Here is a 12,398-nt window from a genome sequence, read left to right as displayed (position 1 = left end):
CCGCAGGGGAGTTCCCAACCCGCTTCTCGTTTTCCTCCTCTAGTTTTGGGAAGTGATAAGTGATGAGCACGGCATTGACCCAGCCGGAGGCTATGTCGGTGACTCAGCGTTGCAGCTGGAAAGGATCAATGTCTACTATAATGAATCATCTTGTAAGTGCGGGCTGGGGAGGGGTGTGGGACTCCGTGGAAGGGGACGGAGAAACTTGGGAGAGAGCGAGTTTGTGAAGCTGTGTTGCGTTATCTGTCTGGTCACCCCCCGTACGTGCCATCAGCCTCCCAGCTGATCCCAGCTCACCTCGTTATACACAAAAAAGATTACCTACTTTTTTAATGAACCGATAACTGGGCGTTATCTCCCCAGGTAGAGTGAAATGGCACAAGGGATTGTCCTTAGAGTCTGGAGGTGGAGGTTTGTTTATTATGTAACACTCTGCTAGGTGTTTGTTCTTTTAACGTATGATTATTTCATCAGATGTGTCTTATCAATTGCCAAATCAAACTTGGTTATATGAGCCAGCATGTGTGGTACCCTGTCTCTGATTTCATGATTGAGAGGGTTGGGCCCTAGGTGATGGAGAACTTGATGGTGATTCGTTAATAAGATGCCAAAGGTGCCCAAATCCTCTCAGTCAGTCTGGTGTTGAAGGGTGTTAACAATGTAAAATGGGGATCATGAGTCCTTTGGTCTATTGACATGAACCTGCAAGTGAGAATGTTTCATCTTTTGTCCAGCTCAAGTTAATTAATATTACTTACCTGAGTTTCCTTGAACAATTTCAGCTGGATAGATTCTTTACTTTGTGCTTTGTGCTAGGTATGCTAGTTTACTGCTGTTTGCCACCTGCACCAAGTAGCTTTTTTGGTGGAAGTGACTCCTGCAAGCATAAAAGCTTGTGAGATGTGTTAGGATCATTTCAATGTGAATGCTTCACTCTGTCTCCTTATTCTCAGAAAAGATTATCTACTTTCTTAAAAAGAAGATGTCAACTTTTTTTTTAACCTAATCAGAAACGCCCCTCCTTCATCTCTATTGCTCAAAAAGTTTATAAAATATAATATACCATCTGTAAGACCCAAAAGATGTCAGGTCTGTTTTTTGAGCAGAACTCATTTGTTCCTATTGTCCAAGCACAAATATAAGCTGGAGAGAGAGCAGATTGGGAGCAGCCCTGAGGAGAAGGTCTTGGGTGTGTTAGTTGAGCAGAGGCTCAACATGGACTGGCAGTGTGCACTTGCAGCCCAAAAAGCGAACCATGTCCTGGGCTACATCAAAAAGAGGTGTGACCAGCAGGTCGAGTGAGGTAATTTTCCCCCTCTGCTCTGCTCTGGTGAGGCCCCACCTGTGCCCAGTTCTGGAGCCCATAGTACAAAAAGGACATGGATCTGCTGGAGTGGGTCCAGAGGAGGGCCATGAAGATGACTAGAGGGCTGGAGAACCTCTGCTATGAGGACAGGCCGAGGGAGCTGGGATTATTCAGCTTGGAGAAGAGAAGGCTCTGGGGTGACTTAATAGCGGCCTGCCAATACATGAAAGGTGCCTACAGGAAAGCTGAAGAAGGGCTTTTTACAAGGGCCTGTAGTGATAGGGCAAGAGGCAATGGCCTGAAACTCCCAAGAAGGGCGGTTTAGATGAGATACAAGGAAAAAATTCTACCACGAGAGTGGTGAAGCACTTGAACAGGTTGCCCAGAGAAGTTGTGGATGCCCCATCCCTGGAAATGTTCAAGGCTAAGGTGGATGGGGGTTTGAGCAACCTGGTCTAGTGGGAGAGAGGTGTCCCTGCCCACAGCAGGGAGTTGGAACTAGATGATCTTCAAGGTCCCATCCAACCTTAAATGTTCTATGATTCTGTGCTGGGTTTTTTTTCACCACCATGACTTCTTGTAGAGGAAGTATTTATAATGTACCATCTATGTGAGACTAATAATATGAGATACCATGTATTTGTGTATTGAAGGTTATAACCTTATTAGCTTATTTTGAAACATAAATGACATGCTTACCTTTTCTTGTAGCCCAGAAATTTGTACCAAGAGCAGTCTTGGTGGATTTGGAGCCAGGAACCATGGATAGTGTGCGATCTGGTCCTTTTGGTCAGCTCTTTCGGCCTGATAATTTCATCTTTGGTATGTGGATGTCACTTTTTAAAAATAACAGATCTATCCAACAGGTGTTTGATTACCAAGTGAATGGTCAAAAAGCATTTGATCTCACTGTTACGAAGTGATTCTTAGTACTGAGAAATCCTCATAGCTTAACAATGCCATTGCAATTATCTGAAAGTCAGTTAGAAGACTGTTAACTGAAAAAGTCATTCTTTGTTAATCATTTCTTCAGTTAGCAAACCACTGAAAATTTCCAATGGTATTCAGATAAAGTACATTTGCTTTCCATACATATGAGCCCTAGAGAAATCCTGAGACTACTTTACAACAAAATGCATGGAAATTCTGCAGAAAATGGAGAGGAGGGAAAAACCCCCTAAAACCACAAGCCAAGCACTTTGAATTTGTGTTAAATGCTTGAACATTCAATTGTTTTGTAGGCTGCATAATTCAACTTTTACAGTGTAGTAAACAGGGGAGGAAGATGAACTGTAATACAGAAAACATTGTCATATATAGCCAGTTACTGAGTTATTTTTCCAACATAACAAGGAACCGTCTGAATGTGTGTGAGGAACTTCTGGTTTTGCACTGTTCTTATGGAGTGTTGTTCTAGCATTTACTGTTTCACTTTGGACTTCTGTAGTACTTTCTGTCTAAGCTTAAAAATGTGCATTACCAGAATTAAATTGCATAGTGTCCTTACACACTGTAGAAGCATAATGATCCCTTTGCACTAAAGGAGAAGCAGTGTGTGAAAGTTAAGGGATCCAGTTACTGAAACAAGAAGTCTGAATGAAAGCTACTGTGAGAACTCTTGTGTCCTTTCGGTTTCAAAGTCTGCACTAGCCACAAAATACATTTCCTCCTGCCACGGCAAGCTTAGGGTGCAACTTAGTTTGGTATCTTGTGTTAACATAAGGAGGGAACAGTGCCAGGGACAGACAGAGAAAAGATAAACATTGTTTGGGTGGTATAAAACACACTGAACTCTGGGTTGTTGCTGTTGAGGTGGGGAGTAAGAACCATCTAACTGATTTAAAACTTTCCATGCTGTCCCTGTTGTCTTCCTGTATGTTCCATGGCAGTGCTGTTAAAGGTCTCTTTCAAAGGAACTTTAAGTTACAGTGTGTAGATGTAAGCTTGGGGAGAAAAGCTGTAGACACAGGCAACTTCATGAAGTATGTTTCTGTAATCAGGTTTCTCCGTTCACTCCCTTTCTCCTGCATGGACCATGCTAGCCCTCTAAAAGTGAATTCAGTTGTCCTATGGAAATACTTGAACTGGAGCTCTACAGTTTGGCATGCCACCGCTAAAACCAGAGCAAAATCAACTCAGAGTGTCTTCAACAATAGTCCAGTTCACTGTACTCCCTTCCTGCCAAGCTAACAATGAACCAACAGCATGTGATCATCTGGTATCTGACAGAGGCCCCTGCCAGCATCAGGCACTGCCCTCCCAGCCTGCTGAATAATGCAGAATGGCTGCTTGAGCGCTGAAGTAATAATCTTCTATGTCAAAAGCCAACAAAGCGTTTTGTTTTCTCTTTTAAAAATCTGGCCTGAGCCCACAAAGGATTTTGTGGCAGAAGCTGGCAGTTCCATACTTGCTGTACCCCAGGCTGTTAGGGCTCATTCTAGTGGAGATGTGAGCCTCTGCTTACACACTTGCAGGTGCTCATGTCTCCATAGCAAGTAACTGTGAACTATTAATCAGGATTTCATTCAGGTGTATCGAGTACACGATGACACACTCAGATACAGGAATTTCAGCTCAGACCAAGAGGAGATAGAGATGGACACGAAAACAGTCCTTATGCTTTAATGCTTGGGTTGATAAGGTAGTGGTTTAAAAGGTGAAGAAGTGCAGGTGGAATGACTTTGCTGCATGAGAGCGGCAGATCTCCTGATCTTCTAGCAGCATACGATTGCCTACCAGGAACTCCTGTGAAATCTGATGTATCTCCTCATGTTAACCAGTTTTCATTTGTACATTTTTGCTTTTGTCATTCTTCTCTTATGTACACTCATGCTAGCTTTGCATAGATACCACCACAGTTCAGAAAACTGTTAGCCAGCCAGTCAAAGGAGATGTCCTTCCTTCTCTAAGACGTACCATGTGTTCTGCTGTCCATACAGGGTTTCTAAAAATTAGTGCTCAAGCTGCTGATCTCTCTTGACAGGTTTGCCTTTTATTTCAAACAGTGAAAGGAAGAAAGGAATGAAAGAAGATTGCAGGAAATTTTGGGGATTAAATATAAATTGACCATTATTAGACAAATGTCTTCTGTGTGTGTGAAGTTCAGCCTGAGCGTGTGTGATAACCCTACAACATATTGGAGAAGGAAGTAGTGGTAGAATGATCTGGAGGTACCGAGAGTGCAGATAAGTTGTGGGATTGCTTTGTGTAGACTTCCTTTAGATCTCGGTAAATGCACAATGAGAAAAGCCAGAGGCAGGATGCTAGAGATGGGCTGCATACATGCAGAGCTTCCAGGATTGCCAAAGATTAGCCGAGTCCTGACTTTTGTGGATACAGGCTCATTTTCCACCTATAGATCTAGTCCTGGTGGAGTTTGATAATTTTATCTGTTTGTCTAGGATTTTCTGAGGTTTATTTGATACCTGATAAGTGGAGGGCATTTAGTAGGATTTCACAGGATAGTGATCAAGATTTCTAGGTGTGTTGCAGCCTTGTCAGAGCCATGACACCTCCAGACTGTGCTGTATTGTCATGGGTAAGAAGTCTGGAGCTTTCAGGGTTTATTGTACATGTTCTGGGTGGTGGTGGTGGTCTTACAGTGCTCTAGAGCCAGTGGGCCTGGAAGTGTGAGATTACTGGGCATATATGGAGGTTGGATTAAATGATCTCTAAGGTCCCTTCCAGCCTAGGCCATTCTATGATTCTGTGATTGGAATGAAAATGGTGGAGACTTTAGGCAGCTGGCTGACTAGAGGACAGGAGTAGCTGGTAGCTGTAGGCTGGAGGGAAGCTGTTAGAATTGGTGTTGGCAGCTTCTCTTCGGTTTAAATATGAAGTTCATATAAGTGCAATAGAGACAAGTGGCATCAGGAGTTTGTGTGATTCAACTTAAGACTGAGGGAGTCAAGCACAGTGGAGGGCCCAAGGACAGGTCTGTGTCTGTATTAGGTGTTTTACTTCCAAACTCTATCTGTGAACTAAGCAAAAGCGAGTAAAATCAGTCTCTGCTGGTTATTTTTTCCCCATGGAAATATCTCTTCAACATTTCTGATGTTAATTCCTGTTTTCCCCTTACCTTGTTCTTTGTTCCTATTTTCATTCTCTCCTATTCTCCATTCTCTCCTTATCTCACTGCCCACTGAAGAAGGATGATATGATGTTTACGCAAGGGACAATCTGCAAAATAAAGACCTAAACTCAGCATTTGTCTTTGTTAGGATCCTTCTATATCTTGGAGTGATGCCTGCTTGTTAGTATGCAGCCCGATGTGCTGCCCTAGCTGTAGGAAGGGATCTGCTCATGCAGACTACAGACGGTTACAAGCATACTTAATTCTGGAAGGACATTACTTTGTGCTTTGCCTAGCTGGACGGGAAGTGCTGAGCTCCCTAGGTTCAAGGAAAGGAAAATATAGCAATAAAGAGAACAATGCATTAACTAACCAAATGCATCATGGGGATGCCAAGTATTTATGCAGTGAAAATAAAGCATGTTGTATTTAAACAATATCCCAACAATCATTTTCCCTGATTCATGTGTTTGGTATTACACAGTGCACTTGAAATGAGACATGGTAATAGGAAGGAAGAGGAAGGTCTTGGAGAGCAACACAAAAGTTGACAGCTCTATACCTATTTGTGGAACAATGACTCTTTCTGAATACCACTTAGTTACTACTTAATTGCCACCTAAGTGAATTCAGTGGCACAGTGTATGTATGTAGCAGTGACAGTGAGGAACAGGAGTATTAAAAAAAATGGTCCCTATTTACTCTTCCTTGTTATCTAAGTAATAATAAAAGAGTGATAGAGCAAAGGATCCAGACTGTTCCTCTTGATAAACTGAGTAGCACATAAAAGGAAGCCTTGAGAAAATAAGGAAAGCGTGAAAAATCAGTAATACAATTTTGCAAGTTGCTTTGCAAATCCTGAAGAACAGTGGATTTGTATGGAAGCCAGTAAAAGCTGAAAGGCACTTAACAACTTCCAAGTTTTTGAAATAATCTTGAAGCTTTTGTGATCAGTATTTTCATGCAGGCTAGGTAACTATGAATTTAGAAAGTTACAGTTCTCAATATATCAAGTTAAACAGGACATCTGAAGCTAAGCCTTATACTTGAATGACAATGCCTCTGTGTCTCACAGGAACAATCCAAGAGCTTTTAATTTAAAAGCCGGTATCTGTGATTTAACTTTTTCTACATCGTGGTCTTTATAAACAGAAAGTATATAAATATTAATCAGTGGTCTTGTGTTTATGGAATAAGCAGGACTGGGAGTGTGGAAGCTTTCAAAGCAAGGAGTCAAAGCCATCTTTACATTTATAGAGGATTAAATAAAAAAGAAGAAAAAAATAACCCACACCCAAAGGCATAAATGGAAACTACTAGGGATTTGAGGCAAAAGGAAGCCATAAGAAAAATTATGTTGGTACTTACCAAGATATTTGTAGGCAAAACTGAAGAACAGTTATCTACCTGACAGACTTACAGCAGCTTTTGTTACAGATGTGAATCTATTTAGCATGAAAATACCAAACCTTACCAATAATTTTGTGTATTTTATTTCCCTATTTTGTGTTATTTTAGGACAAACTGGTGCAGGAAACAACTGGGCTAAAGGACACTATACTGAAGGGGCAGAGTTGGTTGACTCTGTACTTGATGTAGTAAGAAAAGAGTGTGAACACTGTGATTGTTTGCAAGGATTTCAGCTCACTCATTCCCTGGGAGGAGGGACAGGGTCTGGCATGGGAACCCTACTCATCAGCAAGATACGAGAGGAATATCCAGACAGGATAATGAATACCTTTAGTGTCATGCCCTCTCCAAAGGTTTCTGATACAGTGGTGGAGCCTTATAATGCTACACTGTCAGTCCACCAACTGGTTGAAAATACAGATGAAACCTACTGCATTGACAATGAAGCTTTGTATGACATTTGCTTCCGCACCCTGAAGCTCACTACTCCAACATACGGTGATTTAAACCACTTGGTCTCTGCTACCATGAGTGGGGTAACTACATCCCTACGTTTTCCAGGCCAACTAAACGCTGACCTCCGGAAGCTGGCAGTAAATATGGTCCCTTTCCCACGCCTTCACTTTTTCATGCCTGGCTTCGCTCCTTTGACAGCCCGAGGCAGCCAACAATACCGAGCACTCACTGTTCCAGAGCTCACCCAGCAGATGTTTGATGCCAAAAATATGATGGCAGCCTGTGACCCAAGACATGGGCGATACTTGACAGTGGCTACCGTCTTCCGTGGTCCCATGTCCATGAAGGAGGTGGATGAGCAGATGTTGGCCATCCAGAACAAGAACAGCAGTTACTTTGTGGAGTGGATCCCAAACAATGTCAAGGTGGCAGTGTGTGACATACCTCCTCGTGGCCTCAAGATGGCTTCCACGTTCATTGGCAACAGTACTGCTATCCAAGAGCTCTTCAAAAGGATCTCAGAGCAGTTTTCGGCAATGTTCAGGAGAAAAGCCTTCCTCCACTGGTTCACAGGAGAAGGAATGGATGAAATGGAATTTACAGAAGCAGAGAGCAACATGAATGATCTGGTTTCAGAGTATCAGCAATATCAAGAAGCAACAGCAAATGATGGAGAGGAAGCATTTGAAGATGATGAAGAAGAAATCAATGAATAAAGAAATTAGGCATGCTGTTTTCCAGGCCAAATTCTCAGATCTGGATTTCTGATAATTAAGTTTATAAATCTATATTTAGGCCTAAAAAACCTCCACAACTAAAAACAGGAGCACGAGCCTCAGATATTAGAGGTGCTCTTTCAGCATTTCTTCTGTTTTGATCACTGAGAATTGAGGACATTTAGCATTTCTGGAAATCAGGCCATTTCTATTCATGAGACAAATGTAAGGCATTCAGTTAAGACTGGGATCTTTTTCATCCCTGAAGTTGTTCAAGAGAAGATGTAAAATAGGTATGAAGATCTACAAAATAGAGCTGTGCTATTTCAATCCAGTTATGACTAAGAAAATGTTGTGGGATTCAAGTATTTGTTCTGTACTGAATGTACAATACTGAACTGCTAGGAACAAAATTTATTCATAATAAAAAAAAGCTACTTAGCTGTTCTGTACAGTAACTACTAACAGTGATATTTGACTCCAGTCCTCTGAAAATGAAATAAAAAATTTTAGCATCCTCTCAAGCAAAAGCGTTTTGAACAGTCAATGCTATATAAATATCCAGTGAGCTGCAGGCCGGAGGCTGGATTTATGCTATGTGACTTCATCACTTGCTTGTGAATAATCACAGATTTTATGGTTAAAATCTGTCCATTTGTGATGTGTTCTTTAAGGACCATTGCAGTTGAAAGTAGCATTCCAATACCTTGCTGGTCCCCTGCTTTTAAGGCTATTACTAGTAACCAGTGCTAGTCCTATCTCCCTTCCGGCTGGCCCATATAGATGAAATTCAGATACTTCACAGAGCATGGTGGGGGAGGGTCATTGGCTGTGTGTCAATAGATCTCACTATGTTGATTTGTAAGTTCACCACACCCATAGGTGCTATGGATGTCTTGTTACCAAGATAGTTTAAAATCATTGGACAGATTGAAGTACAAAGAAAAATACCCACAATATGCAAAACAGCTGACAAAATGATGAAGAATGGTTTATTTGCCTACGCTAAAGTTGAAACAGAAAGATTTCTGTCCTACCCGGCTGACTTATGCCTCGACAAAATTAGTGTTGGGCATTTGTTCTTTGTGCGTGCTTTATGCTTTTGCTCATATCAATTAAACAACGCTTCTCCATTAGAGAGCCTCTACCCGAGAACACTCTGTCTACGTGGAGTCTCATACTTAGGTCAGTTTCTAGGCAACAAAACAAGCAAATAAAGGAGAAACTCTCTGGAAATCCAAACTTTAAATGATTTGGGAATTATGCTCTTTTTATTTTTGCCTTCAGAAGCACTAAGCAAACGTGTTGCCCAGTACTTAAAAAGGCACTTTGCGAACATAATGTAATTTCTAGAGATCCATAGCTCCGAACAAGATGATGTTTTGTTAATTTGGGATTTAGGGAGTGTGACAGTATTTTATGAAGTACATGAACCAGGCAACTGTTTAATGACATAAGCTGAAGCTGTCTGCCCAACTTTAATCTATGCAGAAGTGGAACTAAACTAGTTTTAAACAAGTACAAGTTTTTCATAAAAAGTGACTTCATGGGTTGCAACAGTCAGACCCTACTAAGCAAACTGGCTTTGGTGTAGGTGCATGGGCAGAGATTGGGCGGGCCTGGCTGATTGTCTTCTGAGGGGTCATGGGGGGAGTCAGCAAATTCACAGGAGCCACGTTCTTTGTGATGGCTGGTGAGGCCTAAAGGATTTATGAACAGCAATAGAGCACCTTTAAATATGCATTTTATAAATGTTGCAGTATGTTGTAGCTGTGTATTTATCATGGCATGAGATTAAGCTAAACCACAGTATTATTTAAAGAAAAATTAACATTTGGTGCAATACAAAGCAAAATCCCTGTGGAATAAAGCTTAGAAGTTTAGTTGATGCTTTGTAAACAGCAGGCTATTAGCTTCAAGAGGGAGGAGAATGTTTTATGGGTTCAGAGCCTGCCATCATACGGCTGTGGCACAGACTTCTCAATTAAAGCACTAGCATAGCTTCCGAAGGTAGGACCAACCACGTTACAGTTAGTGGAACGTCACGATTCTGTTGTAATACAGAATTTTTATCTTGGTTCCAGATGCAAATTCTGAAATTACTGGGAAAAAAAAAAAGTTATCACTTTAAAAATGCCAGGAATCTTGAGAGTTCCTCAATAACTGAGTTATTCACTTGGTGAACCAGCCTGTTCTGTAATGCTTTTCATACACTGACTCAGAATCCAGCACACAGACTCTCACCATGTGGAATTCAGACCTAACAACGCCCTCTGATCCTGCTCGGACTCCTAGCCTCTCTTTGCATGTGTTTACTTGCAAGTGTTTGATGTGAACTTCTAGAACGTGAGGAGGTGGAGGAGGCAAACTAAGGCCCTGTTTATTAAAAAAAGGAGATGGATTTGCTATCTGATCTTAGGGGTAAACCCCCAATCCACTGAAATGAACCCAGGAACCTGTAGCAGGAGTATCATCAGAGGACCAGCTTGCACTCAAGCAGTAAGAAAGCCACAGGAAGCACGAATGCGTCTTGTTCCTCTTCAGTCAACCAATTCTGATGATCTTCCTTTCCTTGTTTAAGAGTAAATATTGTTTTGGTAACAGGTTTGATGAACAATTCCTTCAGTTGCACTTCCTTTCAAGTAAGTTTCTGCTTTTTTCCTAGGAAACTTCACTTTTATTTTGAAGTCTAACTGCTAATTCTCACCTAGCTTGTTCCTTTTCTTTTCATGTTCCTCACCCATGTGTTTTTCATTTTCTCCTTAGATTTTGAACCTCATCTCTTGCACCTTTTCTTTCTGTGCCTAGCTCACCTTCCTTTTTTCTCCTTTTTACTGCTTGTTGCATGAAAGGTACATGGTGGTGGGAGGCACATACCTGAGCTAAAGGCTTGCCTGTTTCAGAGCCCCGTTAAGGTCTTGCACTGAGACAGTTTACAAAATATCAACGAATAGGTGATTTATTAAAGCGACAGATACAACATATTGGGGATTGCCATTGATAAATTCACTCGCTGCAATAGTGCTAATATATAAAATAAAATGCTAATAATAGTGCTAGTATATAATAATAATGGTAGCAAAATACTACCCTGGATATTTCTCACCAAAAGGTGAAAGGGTCTTGGGTAAAGTAGAAGCAGCACAGCCCATCAGCTGCCTCTTCTGGGTTTGTTCTCTTCCCCCAGTGATACACTCTCCATATTTGTTATACACTAACCTTATCTATCTCCCCTCCCTGGGGTGACATTTGGCATGATTTGGGTGGAGACTTGGGGACCATAGTCATAGATGTTTAGCATGCACTTCTCTAGGCTCATTAGCATACTCAAGGGTGTCAACTTTAATATGTGTATTAGGGACAATGAAGCAAAAAGGGGTGACCTCATTAATGTTTATTTAAGGAGTGTCAGGAGGATGGAGCTAGGCTCTTAGGCACATGCAATGATAGGACAATGGGCAACAGGTGCAAGCTGGATCATAGGAGGTTCCACAAAAACATTAGCAAACCCTGTTCCACTGTGAGGATGACAGATTGCTGGAACAGGCTGCCCAGGGAAGTTGTGGAGTCTCCTTCTCTGGAGACATTCAAAACCTGCCTGGACGTGTTCCTGTGTGACCTACTGTAGGTGACCCTGCTCTGGCAGGGGGGCTGGACTAGATGATCTTTTGAGGTCCCTTCCAACCCCTGACATTCTGTGATTCTGTGAAAAAGTTACACTCTAGGCACCGTAGCCTTCAGAATTCTGTTCTGAAGCAACTTACCTGCTTTCAGAATGGTGTCGGTATCATTAGTCTCTGTCCCCATTCTTTAGCCAAAACAGGGCTGTCCTGGCACCACAGGACTCCCTCCTTCAGCTGGTTCTCACTGTGCAGGCCTTATTGGTCTCCATCCACAGTGTCTGCACAACAGATAAGCAGACACCTGCATTCTGCAAGTCTCAGTTCCTCAGGTTAAAACGTCACACTGCTTTGCGACTGGCCCCAGAGAAATACACAAAAGAAAGCTGCCAGGACAAGCCAGACCTAAGAAGGCCCCGAAGTACAGCTCCCAGTACTGCCCAGACACAAACATGTCTGTCAACACAAAAAACAGCACTCTACACCCACTTCAGAACATGGAGTGTGCAAGGTGTGCTATGGAAAGAAGTGGTATCAGGACAGTTTCTATACAGGTTTGTTCTGATTTCAAAATCCTACCCCAGTCAAATTCTGTCTCTGTTGGTACAAAATATTACGACTTACTGAGGTAAGGCTACACAAAGCAAGTTAATGCTCTAAAATAATGACAAAGGGACTTGCCTCTTCTTTACGTTACCATACACTTAGCAACTGCATGCCACAGTTAAACAAGAGTGAAATTTAGAGGTAGACGGCACAAACATTTTCAGGAAAGGAGATGATTCTTTTACAGTTGTGCCACTGTGAAGAGTTAGGCA

The 12,398-nt window shown here is 41.9% G+C and overlaps 1 protein-coding gene across 1 annotated transcript; it reads left to right on the top strand.

Moving 5' to 3' along the window:
• The first annotated feature begins 47 nt into the window (after positions 1–47).
• Positions 48–8,206, top strand: LOC104268219 (tubulin beta-5 chain). Its single transcript, XM_009865741.1, has 3 exons — positions 48–152; positions 2,018–2,128; positions 6,897–8,206. The coding sequence occupies exons 2-3, from the start codon at positions 2,068–2,070 to the stop codon at positions 7,958–7,960; spliced, it is 1,125 nt and encodes a 374-aa protein (XP_009864043.1). The 5' UTR covers positions 48–152; positions 2,018–2,067; the 3' UTR covers positions 7,961–8,206.
• Positions 8,207–12,398: the final 4,192 nt, after the last annotated feature.

This window comes from Apaloderma vittatum, unplaced genomic scaffold (genome assembly GCF_000703405.1).
Source record: "Apaloderma vittatum isolate BGI_N311 unplaced genomic scaffold, ASM70340v1 scaffold10310, whole genome shotgun sequence".
NCBI classification, from domain to species: domain Eukaryota; kingdom Metazoa; phylum Chordata; class Aves; order Trogoniformes; family Trogonidae; genus Apaloderma; species Apaloderma vittatum.
This window is presented reverse-complemented; position numbering and strand designations above follow the sequence as displayed.